At 39.3% G+C, this 19,762-nt stretch overlaps 1 protein-coding gene across 1 annotated transcript; it reads left to right on the top strand.

Moving 5' to 3' along the window:
- Positions 1–265: 265 nt before the first annotated feature.
- On the top strand, positions 266–18,860 carry Taldo (transaldolase). Its single transcript, XM_045750199.2, has 7 exons — positions 266–487; positions 4,671–4,794; positions 11,341–11,580; positions 13,474–13,599; positions 14,599–14,735; positions 15,695–15,805; positions 17,673–18,860. The coding sequence occupies exons 1-7, from the start codon at positions 391–393 to the stop codon at positions 17,831–17,833; spliced, it is 996 nt and encodes a 331-aa protein (XP_045606155.1). The 5' UTR covers positions 266–390; the 3' UTR covers positions 17,834–18,860.
- Positions 18,861–19,762: the final 902 nt, after the last annotated feature.

Genomic DNA, 19,762 nt, shown 5'->3' with positions numbered 1-19,762 from the left:
AGTGGCTTTACAAGACTGTAATTACCATATTTGTATCCTCACATTCCTTATGTACATTCTTGTATATGCATAAATAAATAAATAAATAAATTGTGTGGAGGTTGGGGTCAGAATAGATGGATAGTGTCGTCAGCAAATAGTATAGATAAGTAATATATACATCATAGTTATTACTATGTACTCTCTTTACCCCGCAATGTGCCTTCTTGTATATAAATAAATGAAATAAATAAATAAATAATGCTAGAAGATATTTACCTCACAGGGACCCATCCGGTGCTGCCGCCAGCCGCCGCCTGCGATAACCATCCAGTGTGCGGTTTGTGGGCGGCGCCAGTTAGCTGACGTCACGGTGAAATCAATATATAAACGCTGTCACGGTCACTCACGATGTCAGAATCACCTAGCAAGAAGAACAAGATGGCCACGTCGCTGGAGCAGCTCAAGGAGATGACGGTGGTGGTGGCTGACACCGGCGACTTCGAGTGTGAGTAGCTTCCTCTTCCATCTGGTGATGTCCGGTGACCAGCGTCCCTGTCATGGTATCCCTCCCTGGGTCTGGGGTAATGCTGTTATCTCACGCCAGGGATAACACTTATCGCACCTCAGGCCAGGGATCATATTGTATTGTATTCTCACCCCCCAGGCTAGGGATAATTTGATGAATTTTAGAACATTTTGTGGAGGACAGGCAGCCAGTGTTACGTCCCCGCCCCCCCAAGGATGCAACCCCACATGAAGCTGATTAACTCCCAGGTACCTATTTACTGCTAGGTGAACGGTGGCATTAGGTGATAGGAAAAGTGCCTCAATCATTTCTGTCCCGCCTGGGATTCGAACCTGGAATTCAGGCCCGACAACAGCATTATGGGCAAACCAGTGTACAGTACTGGGGCCCCTATGATAACGACTCGCAGGAATAATAAGTAAATGGTCAATAATATTAAGCATACAGTATATTTATTCTGTTGGCACTTCACCAAAATAGTCCTCAAAAAATTTGAGGACTTTTAATAGACACATTGTAGCAAAATTTGCATTTAACATAACAGCTGTGATATAAATTGATAGCAGTGATTTCATTGGTGAAGTTAATTTATATGCCTTAGGCACATATGTTGGGGGAGTTGGTAGCACAAGACAACCTAACCTGACAATGGATAGGGAGTAGGTAATAGCACTAATTACATAGCAGAAATCATTTTGAGGTAATGAAACCACATTCTGTTGAATCCCAGACACCTGCCCTAATCAATTCAGCCATGATAGTACAAAGGTCAATCAACCTGGAACTCTACTGAATTCACTGGGAGGTTCTAGAGGCCCCAAACCAGAGCCCAACCAAGGTTTTACAGTCGACCCGACCACAGTGGCCCTCTGTAATGGTGTTCACACTCTGATGCCACACTAATAATCTAAACTAATGCACACTAGAAATTCTGTTTAATGATTTTTATTAATATATCATGTCATTGGGATTTCTTTGTGAATTATATAGTGGTTTTGAAGTGATTATGTCCAGGGTACCTCCTCTCTGATGACAGGTTGACAGGTCTTGTGAGGGGGGGGGCCTCCTTGAGCCACTGGCTTCCTGGCTGTGATACGGTATTCCCAAATCAAAGCAAGTGAAGCCAGAACTAACCAGACTAATGCACACTAGAAATTCTGTTTTCTGTGTGTTCCAACCCTTGACCTAGGGTACAATAAAAGCCCCATAACAAATATTTGTATATTAAAATTTGCATTGTAGTGTATGTATTATATTTAAAGACTTTAAATATTTAAAAACTCTAAAGTCTTATGAGATAAAATTACTATATTCTTAAGTTGATATCCTTGTTACAAAAACAAAGCATAGTTTATCACATAAAAATTAATTAAACATGTGGTATTGATTTGCACCTACTGTATCAATATATATTCATGTATGGTATACAAACCAATCGGAACCCTTTTTGTTTCCTATGTGTACTGAAAGCCCTGCCCAGTTCCAGTGATTGGCCTAAATCTTGTCATCAAAAATATTGTGTGTACTGTATGTCAATTTCCAGTTAATTTTATTCATCTAGCTGATGACAAGGCATTATTTATACAAGGAATTTTTGGAATTCCTGTGGCATTACTTTGTACACACAAGTCCAGGAACGTTTAGGGTTCCGAGAAGGGAATCAATATTTACACATTCCTTGTTAATTATTTCAGCATTCATGAACTAGATTGGGATTTCTTTGTTGTGTGTGAGGTCTGGAGAATCATTGTATTTATCTGCAAAACTATATTAGCTACATTCATTATAGAACAGTTATGTGCATTTTCAAGTATTGATGCATAGTGCATACAGGATGTTTTTTTCATAATTGGGAGCATTGTTATTTCCTTGCAAAGACCTGTTATCAACATGCAATTCACTTGAAAAATAGCCTTTAATAAGTAGTGCAAAATTAAATCTTGTCTAGTGTGTGTGGGGTCAAAATCTAGATTTAGCATTTAATGTAATGTAACATGTAACTTAAAGTAATGTAACTTAAACTGTAAGAGTGATAAAGTTAATGGTGGTGTGTGTGTTTGTGTGTTTAATTACCTAAGTGTAGTTAAAGGATGACAGCTATGATCGTGATGTGTTGTCTTCCCAGCACTCTGTCGTATAACGCTTTGACACCTGACTTCGAGTACTGACGGTTTTGGCCTCCACCACCTTCTCACCTAACTTGTTCCAACCGCCTACCACTCCGTTTGCGAAAGTGAATTTTCTTATACAGGGTATATCTTCAGGAGCTTTGTTTAGTTTAAATCTATGACCTCTTGTTCTTTCAGTTGCTGGTTTCAGGAATTTCTCTGTCAATTTGGCTGATTCTCTATATTATTTTGTTGTGGTGATCATATTGCCTTTTTTTCTTTTATCATCTAGCTTTGGCATATTTAATTAATTAATGCCTGTAGCCTTTCTTTGTAACTCTTGTTTTTCAGTTCCGGAAGCCATTTTGAGCATGCCTTTACACCTTTTCCAGTTTATTGATGTGGTTTGTCATTTCCGGAAGCCATTTTGTAGCATGACTTTACACCTTTCCAGTTTATTGATGTGCTTCTTTAGATATGGACACCATAAAACTACTGCATATTCCTTAGAACTGATACAACTGCTGCATATACACAGAGGTAATTGTATCCCACCAGGGTTCGAATCCTGGGCGAGACAGAAATGGTTGGGCGCATTTCCTATCACCTAATGCACCTGGTCACCTAGCAGTAAGTAGGTACCCAGGAGTTAGTCAGCTTGTTGTAGGGTTGCATCCTGGGGGGGGTCAATAATTCAACCTTGGGGGAGGGGGGAGGGGAAGACCTCGATATAAGCCTACCATGTATAAATACTATACACTGGCTGCCTGTCCCCCGGCACAATGAATTATTATTGAATCCTTTGGGCCAAAGGCCTTTTTAAATTATGTACAAAGTATTGATTCTTCTTATGGATTTCTTTGTTTTGCTATGTAGTATTCGAGTCTAGTATGTTTAGAATTTGATTAACATTGCAGCAGTACGATGCAGTGATATTCACTTTGGCATTATTGATCTACAGGTATATCTCGTGTTTTCTGTTAATTTAAATAATAAATTAACCCCTTTAAAATGGACTCATTGCTCGGACCCTGAAAACAGGCAGATTGTGCTGAGTAAATGTAAAAAATAAAAAGCAAAAAGAGGAGGGGAGTGAGTAATTTGGAAGATGAGCCATTAATACAGTTTCATCACCGTCTCCTGCCTGGTAGAAGGTCATCAGTTTCTCACACTCTTCTTTACCTTGGTGTTATGTGAAGGATGCCGTACAAGGTTAGACAGTGTGTGAGGCAGCCAAATATATTTGAAAAAATATATATTCTTAGTCTCTCCTAAGAATGAAAATAATTAGTTAATACTGCACAGTAATACTAATAATATAGTAATAATAATAATTATAATACAGTATTTATAACAATACTGTACAGTCATGTCCTTGGGATCTCTATTGATCTTGAGATGTGATGGCCTGGAGATGCCTCTATTGATCCTATGATTGACCTAAATTTATTATAGGGCCACTAACACACTAGTGGCCTCGACAAAGACAGAAAGCCGGCAGCTTGTCAAGTCACCCCTTTGTCCTGATGATTTTTTAAAGTTGGATTTTAAAATTCGGCATTTTCGATATTTATGGCTTCGACAGGTAGGCGAATGTGATGAACTAGGGGATCCTTCTCTTGATCCTGAGATGTGTTGTCCTGGGGATGTTTCTCTTGATTCTGAGACGTGATCACTTTGAGCATGCTTCTCTTGATCCTGGAATGTGATGTCATGGAGATGCCTCTATTGATCATGAGATGTTATGGCCTGAGGATGCTTAACTTGATCCTGGTATGTGGTATCCTGGAGATGCTCCTCTTGATCCTGAGATGTGATGACTTGGTGTTGCTTCTCATGATTGTTTATGATAAAAATACATGTAATTTGTTTTGGGCTAGTCATTCTTATGAATTTCCAATTAATCTGCTGCATGGAGAATAGGCTTATTTTTCCAAGCTTTTTCTGAATGGTTTAATGGTTTGTGGGAATTAACCTCTCTGTGGTATTTATTAATGAATTATTAGACATCTTAGTTGAAAGGTTAAACATTTCTTTCATTTTTCTTCCATCAGCAATGAAGAAGTACAAGCCAACTGATGCCACAACAAACCCCTCGCTCATCCTGCAGGCAGCTAACATGCCCCAGTATGAGTCGCTTATTAACGAAGCTGTCGAGTACGGGGTGGAAAAGGGCCAGTAAGTTTGTGATTGTACAACATTTATTAGAATACTATCCTAATAGTACAGTACCAAGAATTTCAGTCACTTGCAGACATATTGAGGTCAGGGATTATTTCCTTTGTTGGCAATTAGTACCTTGATATAATGTAATTTTCTTACCTTAATAATTTTAATTAAAGATAATAATAAATATAATTGCACTGTAAATTAAGTTGATTATATTGTAATTAACAATTTTTGTGCATTGTACAGCTTCAGGAGTGGCATAAATTCTAAGTGTAAATCATAGCTGTGTGGAACGTTCATTTAATTAGTGAAGCCTTACAAAGAGGTGTGTTTTTGTATCGAGAGGTGTATGGTCTACTGGTCAGTGCCGGTGTGTGGAAACTGGGGTGATTGCTGGAGCCTGAGAGAAAGTCTTGACTCAGGGCTATAGCCACCCTGCGGGGGAAACACTTCTGCCTCCACTCAATTTTGTTCATTTTCACTAGATGCTCAAAATTGTAACAGATTTCAAGGTGTTGTCGTAGTTTTCATGGTGTTGTCGTAGTTTTCATGGTGTTGTCGTAGTTTTCATGGTGTTGTCTTGGTTTTCATGGTGTTGTCTTGGTTTTCATGGTGTTGTCTTGGTTTTCATGGTGTTGTCTTGGTTTTCATGGTGTTGTCTTGGTTTTCAGGGTGTTGTCTTGGTTTTCATGGTGTTGTCTTGGTTTTCAGGGTGTTGTCTTGGTTTTCAGGGTGTTGTCTTGGTTTTCAGGGTGTTGTCTGGGTTTTCACGGGGTTGTCTGGGTTTTCACGGGGTTGTCACGGGGTTTTCACGGGGTTGTCACGGGGTTGTCACGGGGTTGTCACGGGGTTGTCCCGGGATTGTCCCGGGATTGTTTGGGGGTTTACCCCGGGATTGTCTGGGAGTTTTCCCTGGGATTGTATGGGTTTTAACCCAGGTTGTCTTGGGGGTTGTCTGGGGTTTTCACGGGGTTGTTTGGACTTTCCCAGTCTTGTCATTGGGGTTTTTCTGGTTCTGCCATGGTTTTCCTAGTACCACCAATGCTTACAGTGTGTCATTGAAGTTTTCAGTGTTTTGGTTTTGACAATGCTACATTAGCCATTTTACTTCTAATTGTTGTTCTTATGACGGAACTGTGAAGAATACTTGACAAGAACCTAGGTCATGTCACAGACATGTATCAAGCAGTTTGTGAGGGGTGATGTAAGAGGCCATGAATACAGCAGTTTGACCTGTAGGGTCTCATTCCAACACAGACACCAAGACTGGTGTCTTCCCCGTGTTAGGGACCATCATCCATAAAATATTGTAGTATTTAAACGTTACATAGGTGGCAACACAGGTACAGTAGCTCTTACCCCCACACTAACTCTTACCCCCACACTAGGTGGCAGCACGGGCAACTCCTACCCCCACAACTCTTGTATTTTCAAACTCTTTCCTTAATAGAAAGTTATTAAAATTAATATCTTTCCCCATAATATTATATCATGTTATTGTCTATTTGAACTGTTCAGAGTTGTTTTATGATGCTCACATCAAACCACAATTATAGTTTCACAATTATGCTCTAGTGTTGAAATATGACAGTTCATCGGTCAGTTTCCTTGCCTATTGCACTCTTCATCTCCTCACTGCTATTAATTTACCTTGAGACTACAGGAGTTACAATTACTGTACTTTCATTATTCCTCTGTAAACAAAACGTGTGACTCTTGCGATTGTACTGCCACACATGTGTCCCCGTCACAACAACTTGGTACATCAACTGGTTTGAGGTACAGTACCTGTACTCCATTCCTTGTCATCTATACATTCTATGCACACTTGATGCCATACTATGGTGCTACATAGCCTTCCCAGCTTGGTGCCTTCTTTGATAATTACTTACTTGATACTATACCCTTAGTGACATCTCCTAAACCATCCGTGTAATTAAGTGACAATTAGAAAATAAGTGAATTTTATGGATAAAGCATGGATAAGAGAGGAGCCAAAAATGGGTAAATAGTGCAATTAGAGAAAGAGGTATGTGAGAAGAATAGTTAAGCATAAATTGTTTTGATGAGCTAAGGAGAAAAATAAGGTTATTCAGACAATGGAAAGATGTAAGTGGAAGTGGAAGTGGTGAGTGGGTATTTCCTGAGTGGAGGCTATGGCGGTGGGTTTCCTGAGTGGAGGCGGGTTTCCTGAGTGGAGGCTGTGGCGGTGGGTTTCCTGAGTGGAGGCTGTGGCGGTGGGTTTCCTGAGTGGAGGCTGTGGCGGTGGGTTTCCTGAGTGGAGGCTGTGGCGGTGGGTTTCCTGAGTGGAGGCTGTGGGTTTCCTGAGTGGAGGCTGTGGCGGTGGGTTTCCTGAGTGGAGGCTGTGGCGGTGGGTTTCCTGAGTGGAGGCTGTGGCGGTGGGTTTCCTGAGTGGAGGCTGTGGCGGTGGGTTTCCTGAGTGGAGGCTGTGGCGGTGGGTTTCCTGAGTGGAGGCTGTGGCGGTGGGTTTCCTGAGTGGAGGCTGTGGAGGCTGTGGCGGTGGGTTTCCTGAGTGGAGGCTGTGGCGGTGGGTTTCCTGAGTGGAGGCTGTGGCGGTGGGTTTCCTGAGTGGAGGCTGTGGCGGTGGGTTTCCTGAGTGGAGGCTGTGGCGGAGGGGGTTTCCTTGGTTTGGGTAGGTGGGGATTTCGTGAGTGGAGGTTGGGGGTCAGGGATATCCTGAGTGGAAGTGGGAGCGAGAGACAATGTGTCTCCACTGATAACTGTTTGACCACACCCTCTCCATGTCAACTACTCTCTCTCTCAACCACCATCATCCCCACCCCTCAACTTCCAGTTACATCACCCTCCCCCCCCCTTTCAACCACCAACTACTTCCCCCCCTCCCCCTCAACCCCCAACTATATCCCCCCCCCAACTACATATTCCCTCTCAACTACTAACTACTTCTCCCATCAACCCCCAAATACTTTTTTGACCACCCACTAATACTTCCCTTGACCCCCCCCCCCAACTACTTCTCCCCTCTGTAAACCACTAACTACACCCCAATCATTACCCACAAATTACTAGTTTACCTATATAGCCAGTTATTACAATTTGACTTGAGCACACAGTTTGTGCTGACAGTGGTGACCTTGAGAGATGCGAGACACTCAATGTAATGGTTGGTGGTGAGTCAGGCACGGTGTTGACTCACTGACAAGGTCACCTTCACCCCCCACTCTGGAGACAATCATCAGCTTCTCCATTGAGAATGTATGTCATTGCTCAGAGTCTGTCCTTTTGATAGTTACCTGTGTTTACCTTTTTTGTGTAATATGGGGACTTGCTTTCATTGGTGAGTCAGACTTGAGGACACTCTTCCCTGGCATTTGAGGTGCCTGGTTTGATGAAATATTTGCATCCAAAAAAGTTTGTCATGCTAGTTTGGTTTTGGCGTAACGGAAGTAATTACCACATGTTTACACTAATACACACACACATTACTGTTTGTGGAGTGAATGAAGATATTCTCAGTGTATAAATGAAGAGGCAGAAGATAAAAAGTAAAGGCTCCTTCTTATGTTGAAGTAAAGTATTGCAGTCACTAATAGGTGACCTTGAAAATTTAAGGTGTATTTCTCGCCCAAGGTCACACATTTACTTCCTAAGGCAAGTTACAGCTCCCGAAGAGTCGGAGCATAAAGCCAGCTTGAGTCACTGACCTTTACATCTCTTGTAAAGTAGTTACCCAGCAGTAAATAGGTACCTGAGAGTTACAGCTGTTACGGGCTGCTTCCTAGGATGTGTGTGTGTGTGTGTGTGGGGGGAAAAAAAAAAAGTTGATTGACAGTTGAGAGGCGGACCCAAAGAGCCAGAGCTCAATCCCCGCAAGCACAACTAGGTGAGTACATATGCTGTTCATCCATGTGCACCCAGGAGTATTTGGAAACCTGAATGAGACATGATTGGCAGATAGTGTTCTAGGAAAAATGTGGCTGTGAATAACCTACTCAGTTTCAGTACCTAACCCAATGCCTAAATTCCCCCACCTCCTAAATATATGCTTGCTACCACTGCACCACTATAGTATCACCACTACACTGCAGGTAGTTGATAAGTGGAATGCATTGAAAGAAGAGGTTATTGAAGCCAATTCCATCCACAAATTTAAGAAAAATATAATGAAAAATGTTAATGTTGAGAGAGGGAATTAGCACATCATAAAGAGCTAGATCTCGCTTCCCCCTGAGTCACTGATAGGTAAGTGCCACCACAACACTAACACTGCCATACTTTGACATTGACACCATCTCAGCACCACTACACCTTCACATTGCAAACAGAGTGGGAGACATTTGGAACAAGTTAAGCGAGAAGGTGGTGGAGGCCAAAACCATCAGCAGTTTCTAAGCGTTATACGACAAAGTGTACTGGAAAGACGAGACACCACAAGCATGGCTCTCATCTTGTCACTACACATAGGTAATTACTGTACATCACAATGCCACCACCATCCACTTTCCACATTTCTTTACAGAAGCCTATGCTCAATGCACTTGCCAAAACTGTCTATATTGTGAAGGATAGTGTAATCTGTGTATGGCAGTCACCAGTGTCAGGTCACCTGTACATTAATTAATCCCTGAAATTAATGTATCTATCCTAAGACATTTACTCATAGTAAGCATAATATCCTAACATGTTTTAGATATTTTGCAACATTTAAAGCTCCTGTTAGTATGTGGTGTTTTCAGTATGTATGTGAGGCTTCCAGTAAACACCAAAAACCATGTCATCTTGAAAAGTGACATGATTTTGGGGGGGGTCATTTTTCCTGTGCTTAGGGCATGATTTTTAACAATATAGTTGATTCACAACAGTAACCTTGTTGTGAATACTGCTTTTCTGTGTACAGTTAATGTTGAAATGCAAAAAGTATTTACAATATTATGAAAGTTTGATTAAAAATTAAATTGTACATTTTATCCCCATGACCATACATGCTTCTTAAGAAAATCAAAAGAATATTATTTTTGTGATAGCCAGATTAAAGAAGTTAGGGTTACCTTGTGGCTACCTTGTGTAGCTGTCAGGAGTCAACGGCCCCATGGCCCGGTCTCCGACCAGGCCTCCCAGTTGGTGGTCTGGTCAACCAGGCTGTTGGACACAGCTGCTCGCAGTCTGACGTATGAGTCACAGCCAGGGTGATCAGGTATTTTTCGGAGGTGTTTGACAAGTTCTTTCTTGAACATTGTGAGAGGCCAGCCAGTTATGCCCCTTATGTGTAGCGGGAGAGTGTTGAAAAGTCTTGGGCCCTTGATGTTGATGGAGTTCTTATAATATATTTTATTTATATTTTTTCTTTAAATGGATGTACAGTTCCTAAACTGCAGAACAAAGGAGTAGACACATAGAAAAGTGTATTACGGTACTGTATGTTTAATATACATAATGACCTGAAACTAAAACCAGGTACCAATACATGAATATCCAAATCAATTGAAAACACCGCCCATGCATGCCAATACGCTATGCTACCTTGCACATTAATAACAGACCTTAGCGCATAGTGGTTCCCATTGATATAGTCATTGAACATGTGGGTTTTATAGGTGAACCGTCAAAAAAAGTTTCACCAAATTGTGGAACGCTGACATGCTACACTACATGTCCAGTTACCATACAGATATTACGTAGTACACAATGCTGAGGGGTTCCTAAAGAACGTTGCTAAATATTAGGGGTGACTGATGATATTGACTGGGCAGTATGCAGTTTGGGTGCCTTCCTGTCTAGAGACTGGAAATTTGGATACCAAATATGTTATTACAATATAGGAATGATGCACGATAATGTTGAAAGGATAACCGGTATACTGTACCGTAATATAAATCAAAACATATGCTATATGTTGATACTGGTGAAATTCCTTTTCAATTGGGTGGTATGACTAACAGTGCTCAGAGCAGCACCTGAGTGGTTAGTGACTTCGAATACTGTAAATCCAGTTACTTGTACATTTTTGTTAACACTGTATTGTGTTAAGTGTTGCATCTACAGATAAGATAAAGTTGAAATTTTATAGATAGATGTCTTGCTGTTCATATCATAGGTATCTCTGTTGAAGCATTATTTGTGCTTTTAAGTGAGATTTGCACACAAAAACATGTGTAACTGGCTGGATATTAGCGAGCTTATCCTATACAGTACTTATTATAATGTATAGTGCTCTCCGTACCCATTTTGAACTCATTACTGCATATGGTATTTCCTGTACCATTTACAGCACCATGTAATAACAACACGGTATACCACCCAATGTGCTCATTACCATACTGTACTGGTATACCATATTGTTCGTAACCAGGGGATATCTTTCTAGTTTTTGTTAATGTATAACGCATTTTCTGCATACCCATTTCCTACATTGTGGTACGTGCCTTAGATATACTGTATGTAATATATACTTGGTATATAGTATATGCATAAAGTATATACTTGGATTTGAATATAGTCTGCTTTGAATAACTGGGGTTTTGTTTTTGTTTTAAATATTGATTTAGATTACTGTATATAATTGTTATTTTTCAGTAACAAGGCTGAGCATGTGGAACATGCAATGGACAAGCTGTTTGTTTTGTTCGGATGTGAGATCCTTAAGATTGTCCCTGGTCGAGTGAGCATCGAAGTTGATGCTCGACTAAGTTTCGATAAGGAAGCCAGCATCTGCAAGGCCCGTAGGTTCATCTCCATGTTTGCTGAAGAAGAGATTGACAAGGAACGCATTCTCATTAAACTTGCCTCTACATGGGAAGGAATTCAGGCAGCAAAGTGAGTACTGTACAGTATTGTAATTGTTGAAGTTTAACACAAAATTAAAGAAAAGTACAGTGTATGCTTCAGTTCAGCCAAGTCAGGTAGGTTATGATTTTTTGTCTCATTTAAGTGTTGCATCTACCGATAAGATAAAGGTAAAATTTTATAGATAGATGATAACTTGAGAGCTCAGCTTCCTGATTTTCTTTAGACTTGAAATATCAGTGGGTAGGTTGAGATGGTCAGGGCAATGTTCCTTTTATCTATTCGCCTTTGTAAATAAAACAGGAATTGGGGACCGAGATGAAAATTGATTGGTGGCTTATGTTCTGGGGAAGACATAATAGTTATTTTTTAAATAGGCTGTGCTAAGAAGTCTGCTAAAATATTATGTAGAGTTAGCAACTATAGTACTGTATCTTCACCCCCATATACTTAAGGGTTAGCGTGTTAACAAAAAATACCATGCATGTTTAGGCCATATAGATGTATTATTTTAAAGGTCATGCATGTATGCCCAGAGGCATGCATGCATGCAAGTATATACTTTACAGAGGCAAATTTGAGTTTTACATAATCAGAAACCGATTCCCTGATACTGCCTCCAACTTTCTTTTCACATATTAATAACTGCAGGTTGCTTTTCTTTTTTGTTTTAATATATATATACTTTCTGAAGCGGTCGGATTACGGGAAGCTTCCACACCACCTTAATCATATGGGTTTATGTTGTCAGGGAGAGGAACCCTGTACTGGGGCTTAATAAGGCCACTCTAAGCCAACTACTGACCATCCCCAGGATGCAACCCACAAGGGCTGCCTAACTCTTTGGTACCTAATTACTGGAGAGGGAAGACCCCGATAAAAGTCAAATGTGTATGAGACACTTTGGCGTCCTGTCCCCCGACACAGTGAATTATTATTAAATTATCGTGTGTTTAGGGTCAATGTTCAGTGCTCGTCTAAATTGGGATTATACGAGTTCAGTCGCTTTGCTCTTAATTCTGAGGAAAAGCTTTGAGCACCCTGGCATGCATGTGTACAGACTACTGTACTCTTTTCTTAAAAATTAAGGCATTCTTCAAATTTGGCTTCCATGTCAGTAGGATTGTCTTGTACAAAGTTCTTAGTTTGTGTGACAATGTTGTTTGTTTCTAGTTTCTCGAGCTCCTTAAGTAATCGAAATTCTTTTTTTCTTATTAATGTTTCATTTATCCGAACAAACCCAAATCAGATAACAGGCATTTTCGGAAAAAAGGTGTTTATAAAGTTCTGTACGTGGCTGACTGTATGTACAATTCCCTTCTCAGGTAACTATTGATCTTTCCCAGGATGCAAGTCACAACAGTTAGCTAATTTCTGGGTACCTATTTACTGCTAGGTAAACAAGAGGCATCAGGTGAAACAAAATGGGCCCAAACGTCTCTGTCCTGCTGTGGGAATTCAGTTCAGGACCTTTTGGTTGTAAACGGACGGTACTAATCTCTGCACTACTTAAAAAATGTCTTAAATATGGAAACAAATAGCAAAAAAGGGGCAATTTCACAGAATAAATTGAGATTGGATCTGCAGCGTTATGATCGGGTTTTGTTGAGGGTGCACCCTACATCTAATGCTATCTCGACCCTCACCTTATCCCTATACTTCAGTATATACTGTATGCATTTATTCCACTTATTCAAGTAGCCTTTCCTCCCTAAATAATTCATATCTTAAAATTTTTTCTCCTTTCTCTCTTTCACTGGTTATCTTCCAACCCTTCTGCTCATTCCAAAGTTATACTACAGTATTTTTGGCCTCTCTTCGGCATTTGTAACAACAAGTTTCTCAAAATACATCACAAGTTTAGATTGTCATAATTTGTATTTTTTAATATAATTTTGTATTGAATTTCTCCACAATCCGCAGGGTTCTTGAGGAAGACTATGGCATCCATTGTAACTTGACGTTGTTGTTTGGCTTTGCTCAGGCTGTAGCTTGTGCTGAAGCTGGAGTAACACTTATATCTCCCTTTGTTGGACGTATCCTCGACTGGTAAGTTTAAATTTCCTTTATATTGTTTCACTTCGTGTGCTTTTGTTGTAGGTCTTCCAGACTTAATCCCTCTCCCCCCCCCCAAAAAAAAAAGTATTCTGGATGAGAAACTATATACAGTACTGTATTTGGAACGCTGAAGTTTTTTTTGTGTGTGTGTGCATGCGTGCCTGTATAGTAGGCAAAACATTAAGTACTGTACAGTATAAAATGTTAAGAATACATTACAGTATACTGTATAACAGTTTTGTACATGATCAAATATTACCATGTGTTTCAATATTCATAAATAGTTTCAGCAGTATACTAATGAATTATTAAACTATACAACTGCATCCATCTACTGTACTGTATGTGTTATATACATTAGGACTCGTCATTTAAACAAATTAATAATGGTAGTTTAATATGATCAGACACGGATCAGTAAATTGATTTTCGTGCTGCTCAGGGCAAGTAAATGTCGTGTAATTAACATTTGAAAAGTAGAAGACTGTTGAAGGACTTGTAAACATTAGGCAGAGTTAATGAAAGGAACACAACTTGATTAAAGCTCATCCAGGCTTCCATGGTTGGGTGATTTGGAGTTGTAGGCTTAGATCCCAGTATTACTTCTTAATTTGAATGAGTTACATTCATGTTATTTTGAATCTGTTAGCAATGGCCCAAGTGCTTCAAATGGTGGTTTGACTCTGATGCGGAAGGTGTATCTCCTGGGTCACGACTTGATGATGGGTCGTTGGCAGACTGAAACGGTATTGGTTTCATTCCGTGTCTGAGTTAGGTTATTTGTCTCTTTGTGTGGAGGAACCAGAATGGGTTAAAAATTGGCAGTGTTGAAAATTAGCAGTGTGTTTGAAATGTTAAAATGAACAGCAGAAGGTTAATTTATTTTTTCTTGTGGAGATGATACCTTTATTTAAACTGAATTTTACAGGTTAAGGTTAGGATTAAAAAACAAAAGTGTGTACAGTTTATATATTTTATTGTATTAATCAGGTATGTGGCAAACACCGAGCAGAAGTCGTACGAGGCTCATGATGATCCAGGAGTGAAGAGCGTAACACGCATCTATAACTACTATAAAAAGTTTGGCTATGAAACTGTGGTAATGGGAGCATCTTTCAGAAACAGCGGTAAGTGTCATTTACATTGCACTGCCTTAGCTGGAGTGCAGGCCAGGGCATGTACAGCTATCCAAACAACATCACTTGGAATTAGAATAGTGTATAGAAATTAGTATCCATTTTTCTGAAAATGCACACAACTTTGCATAGTAAGTAAGAGCTCACTAATTCTGACCTCGGTAAGTCAGATCCTGTAGATAATTCAGCCAGAATTGAGTCTTCGAGTTCTTGTTCACTTAAATTTGTCAGAAATCTGGGCTTTTAATATTACACAGATTACATTAAAACAATATATAATGCCTAATACTGTAATAAAAATTGATTGCTTGGTAAGTGTGTACTGCTATAATGGAGATTTTTTTCATGATGCAGCCTACATATTGTGCCTCACATGGACCCCGTCTTCACCCCTTGAACGAATACGCACGTGTTCTTCCCTTGCATAGACTTGTGTAGTGCCTCTTCATTGCTGAAAAATCTTTTAAACTTTTTTGTTAGGAACATGTCTTATAGCTGCATCAATAAATGTGAAGGTGCTTGGGGGGAAGCAAGCTATGCTATAAATTAAGAATCAGGTTAGTCTTTGACCTTTGTGAAAATGAACTTTCTACTGGGAGTGTTAAACAGGATTTGGGATTGACACAATTACTGTCTGATATCAGGAACAAAAAAAGCAATACACATGCTAAATGTGACTACTAGTGAGAGGGAGGTAGAGGGGGCAAGCACTAGTAGAGATTGTAACAGGAAAATCTTAAAGCATGTACATCATGCACAGTCAAATGAGGCTGTGTATAAATAATTTGTATAACACTGCACAATGGTTGTGACAATCTAAATATGCTACGACTGTGACTGTATGTTGTGAGTAATAATAATGGTCAGAGAACTTATACCACTCACACCTTCATGGCCATATGAGTGCATCTTAAGTGCATGTGTTACTTTAAATATAATTTTCCTTCTAGGTGAAATTCGTGAGCTTGCCGGCTGTGATTTACTTACCATTGGGCCGAAGTTCTTGGAGGAACTTCAGAATTCTTCTGAACCCATCACACAACACTTATCAGAGGCTAGTGGTAAGTTTGATCCCCTTTATTTGATCAGTTTTTAGGTGGAACATTTCTTTTGAGATGTATTATATTTACCAAGAAAAATATGGTTATAATTAAACTTGGACAAATGTAGCAAATTATACATAGGGAAGTGCAACAAAATTAATGTTACATATTTTGATTTTCTGAGGAAAAGAATGGCACTTTAATATGGGATTTACTGAACTGTCAGTCCTTTGAGCTTTTAAACTTGCTAACAAATAGGATTTGTCTCTGGTGGTGATGAAAAGTTGGTACAGTATTTATAGTATTTATACATCTTGATTTTCTGTTGGGTGTTGTACTTGGTCGTGTAGTGAGCTCTAATGCCCAGGGGTCAAATTCACGAAGCAGTTACGCAAGCACTTAGGAACCTGGGGCCAGATTCACGAAGCAGTTACGCAAGCACTTAGGAACCTGGGGCCAGATTCACGAAGCAGTTACGCAAGCACTTAGGAACCTGGGGCCAGATTCACGAAGCAGTTACGCAAGCACTTAGGAACCTGGGGCCAGATTCACAAAGCAGTTACGCAAGTACTTACGAACGTGTACATGTTTCCTCAATCTTTGACGGCTTTGGTTACATTTATTAAACAGTTTACAAGCATGAAAACTTCCCAATCAACTGTTGTTATTGTTATAAACAGCCTCCTGGTGCTTCGGAGCTCATTAACTGTTTAATAATTGTAAACAAAGCCGTCAAAGTTTGAGGAAATATGTACACGTTTGTAAGTACAGTACTTGCGTAACTGCTTTGTGAATCTGGACCCAGGTTCCTCTTTACCTCATTCAGTAGGCCAGATTCTGACCCTCCACCTCCCAGTAGGTGTTCATGAATCATACGCCATGGTTGCTTCCAGGTTGTAGCATTAGCCAAGTGAGCACAGTATTCAAGAGTAATGTTTATTCAACATTATCAACATTGATTCAATGTTGATAACATTGAATTAGCACTATTCTTGGATATTGTGCCTGCTGGGAGGGAGCTGTTGTGTGCAACCAGAAAAGAGTATTTCATTACATTCAACACTGGATTTCTCCAAGAAACCCATAGTACAGAACTTGGTAATTGGATTATATATCATAAAATATAAAAGTTAATGAACATGTGAAATGAAATTTATTTAAAACAAAAAACACCCTATTACTGACATTTCTAGGGGAAGCCCCATTGGCTTCCGGGAGCTATCCAGCCTGAATGGATATGTATAACTTTCTGGCATCAGTCAAAGTGCTTGGAGTTCTTGCCTACTGGGCACCACGAGCCAGAACCTGGCCCCCCTCAGAAAGGCACGAAGAGCAGTGGCCTATAGAAACCCCCCCTGTGGTTGGGAGCATTCTATGTCTGCCGTCGACCGGGACAGGCACCCAGAAAGATAGGCGCCCCAAAACAAACCCCTATTCTGGTGAAAATATTGCTACTGAAAGGCGAACGAGTGGACAGAACTCTCTAAAGAAAATTATCAAATTAGCATGACGTCATCACGCCACCGCGCCGTCGTCTGAGCAACCCCACCCCTTCTCTTCTGGGGAGGAGGGGGACGCTGGTTTTTTGACATTGGATGAATAATCTTGATATGCTTTTTTTGAGTCTTACTATTAAAGTATGTTATGACTGTGGTTGTGTTTAACCCAACCCAACATAAATAATATAATATCAACATAAAGTAAGAACAGTATTTGTTCTGTTTATTGACTACTGTATTTAATTCAGTAGTGTAAGTGAGGCTTCAAAAAGCATTTGTGCAAATTAGTGATATCAGTTTAATGTATATAATTCTTTACACAATATCAAGGATCTTAAACATTTTGAAAAAGTATTAGTATTATTTTGCTTTTGTCTTTTAAACAGCTAAAAAGCACGACTTGGAGAAGGTAGAGATGACTGAACCCAAGTTCCGTTGGGAGATGAATGAAGATCAGATGGCCACCGACAAACTGTCCGAGGGAATCCGCAAGTTTGCTGCCGATGCAATAAAGCTGGAGAAGATGCTGCTGGAGAAGATGAAGTAATAAGTGCACTTAGATCATTGTTTCTTTTGGTAATTATTAAGTTGTAGGTTGGCAAGATGATTTGCTTCCTACAGTGAGAAGCTGTGATAGGTATTTGAAGCTGTAGTTGGCAGTTTTGGAACCTTTGGTGGTACAGTATAAATATTTATAGAAATTTTATCATGGAAATTAATATTCTACTTTATCATTCCACACTGTGCCTAAGTTACTGATTTTTCATTTATTCGTTTAATTTTTAATTTTGTTACAATGTCTAATAATTGGGTTAAGGTTAACTGATGTCACAATGGAGGTGCACTAGGAACTATAAGATGTCAAAAACTAATTAACCATAGATATAGAGTAGTCCCTTATTGTTAGCTAATTAGTGTTCAAGAAATGTATTGGGCTGTGAGAAGGTAATTAAATTTGGTGTTTAATGATTGGTTGTTACTAGTAAGTGCATATATTGATTAGAAATGAAAAAGCTGAACTAATCTAGGATGGTGATTAATATTTTAGTATCTGTTTAAAAGATTATATTTGAAATTTGTTGGTAACTTAATACCAGAATTAAGTTTGCCTCTTTAAGTGAATTTATATAGCCAGCTCTGCATTTCTTCAGTATCTTGCGCTCACTGCCAGGGCATACTTGCTGATACAAGTTACACAAATGGTATTATTTTTTTAACTGAAATATTGACACCTGACTACTGTTGCTTTTCTTCATTTTATATTTGGCTTGGAGTAAGTTATATTGTTACTGTCCTGATGTTAAATTGCTGATGTTACTGTTGTTGATGTGGACAGTCATTTTGCTGTTCATTTCAGTTAAGCATGATGCAGATTATATTGCATATGGAACATTTCCTGTACACCGGTGTTGCACAGTAAAGGTGATAAATTCCACTTCTTCTATTCTTCCTGCACCCTTATACACGGTAAACGTAACAGATTGGAGGTCGTACAGTGGTCTCGGCCTCCAAAAACTTCTTGTATTGTGTAATTGTATTTTAATTTGTTTACTGAATAAATATTAAAAGTAAAAGATCTATCATTATAGAATTATCCCAATAGCTATCATTTATAGTATGGTTTACAGTACTGTATTAATTTATTTAATAATGCTGGTACACTATTTACAATGCTGTTCATAAATTGGGCATAAATATTCCCTGCTATCTTTTACACAATATTGTGGCATGTTATGATGAACAAAGCTTACACCTACCAGTTCCAAGAACCGTGGAAGTACTATGTTACAAAAATGATAGTTGAAGTGACTGCTTTCAGAAATATGTCCGTGCATGTCATTTTGTAGTCCCAGTACTTCTGTTGATATTGTATTAAGCAATTTACTGTTGTAGAAAAGCTGAAACAATTACACATACATTAAGACAACTTATTCCTTCCTCATAACTTTTATTTGGGTATGCTTTTCTCCCTCATCTTATAATGAAATATAAAGTAATTGTAAATTATGGGCGATAGTAAAATATGGTTTAATATTCTCATTAACTTTGCATAAAAAAGTGACTGATCCCTGCTTGTTAATACTAATACATTTTCTTTGATGAGCATTGACTTGCAGAAAATAACGTGGTAAAACTTGACTACATGGGAGAAAGAATTCTGGGTGTGGGTCATTTATGTAGTCAAGAAGCTGCAGCAGTGTCCATGGCATAGATAACAGGGGTTGTTGGTATGGAGCAGAAGTAATGGGATCAGGCTCCTACCTATACAGTACAATCCTTCCAATCCTTCACACACCCGCTTCCGTCTGGGATGAACATGAATGCAAAACAGCCTAAAATTTTATTTTGGCATTGTATTGTGAACTGATGCTGATGGAATGTTGGAGCACAGCACTGGTATGCTTTTCTATAACTGTATTTGGTATAAGGGGGTTTGTTGGGGGTACTGTACTATGACATTTGTTGTCTTGGCACA

Source organism: Procambarus clarkii, chromosome 49 (genome assembly GCF_040958095.1).
Source record: "Procambarus clarkii isolate CNS0578487 chromosome 49, FALCON_Pclarkii_2.0, whole genome shotgun sequence".
Classification (NCBI taxonomy): Eukaryota; Metazoa; Arthropoda; class Malacostraca; order Decapoda; family Cambaridae; genus Procambarus; species Procambarus clarkii.
Note: the sequence above shows the minus strand (reverse complement) of the source record. Positions and strands in the feature narration are given on the sequence as shown.

What these genes read in the sequence shown, in the direction of transcription:
- Taldo (XM_045750199.2), top strand. Translation starts at nt 391, where the DNA reads ATGTCAGAATCACCTAGCAAGAAGAACAAGATGGCCACGTCGCTGGAG. An exon ending in TACGGGGTGGAAAAGGGCCA is followed by an intron (nt 4,795 to 11,340) that starts GTAAGTTTGTGA and finishes GTTATTTTTCAG; the next exon opens with TAACAAGGCTGAGCATGTGG. An exon ending in GTTGGACGTATCCTCGACTG is followed by an intron (nt 13,600 to 14,598) that starts GTAAGTTTAAAT and finishes TGTATTAATCAG; the next exon opens with GTATGTGGCAAACACCGAGC.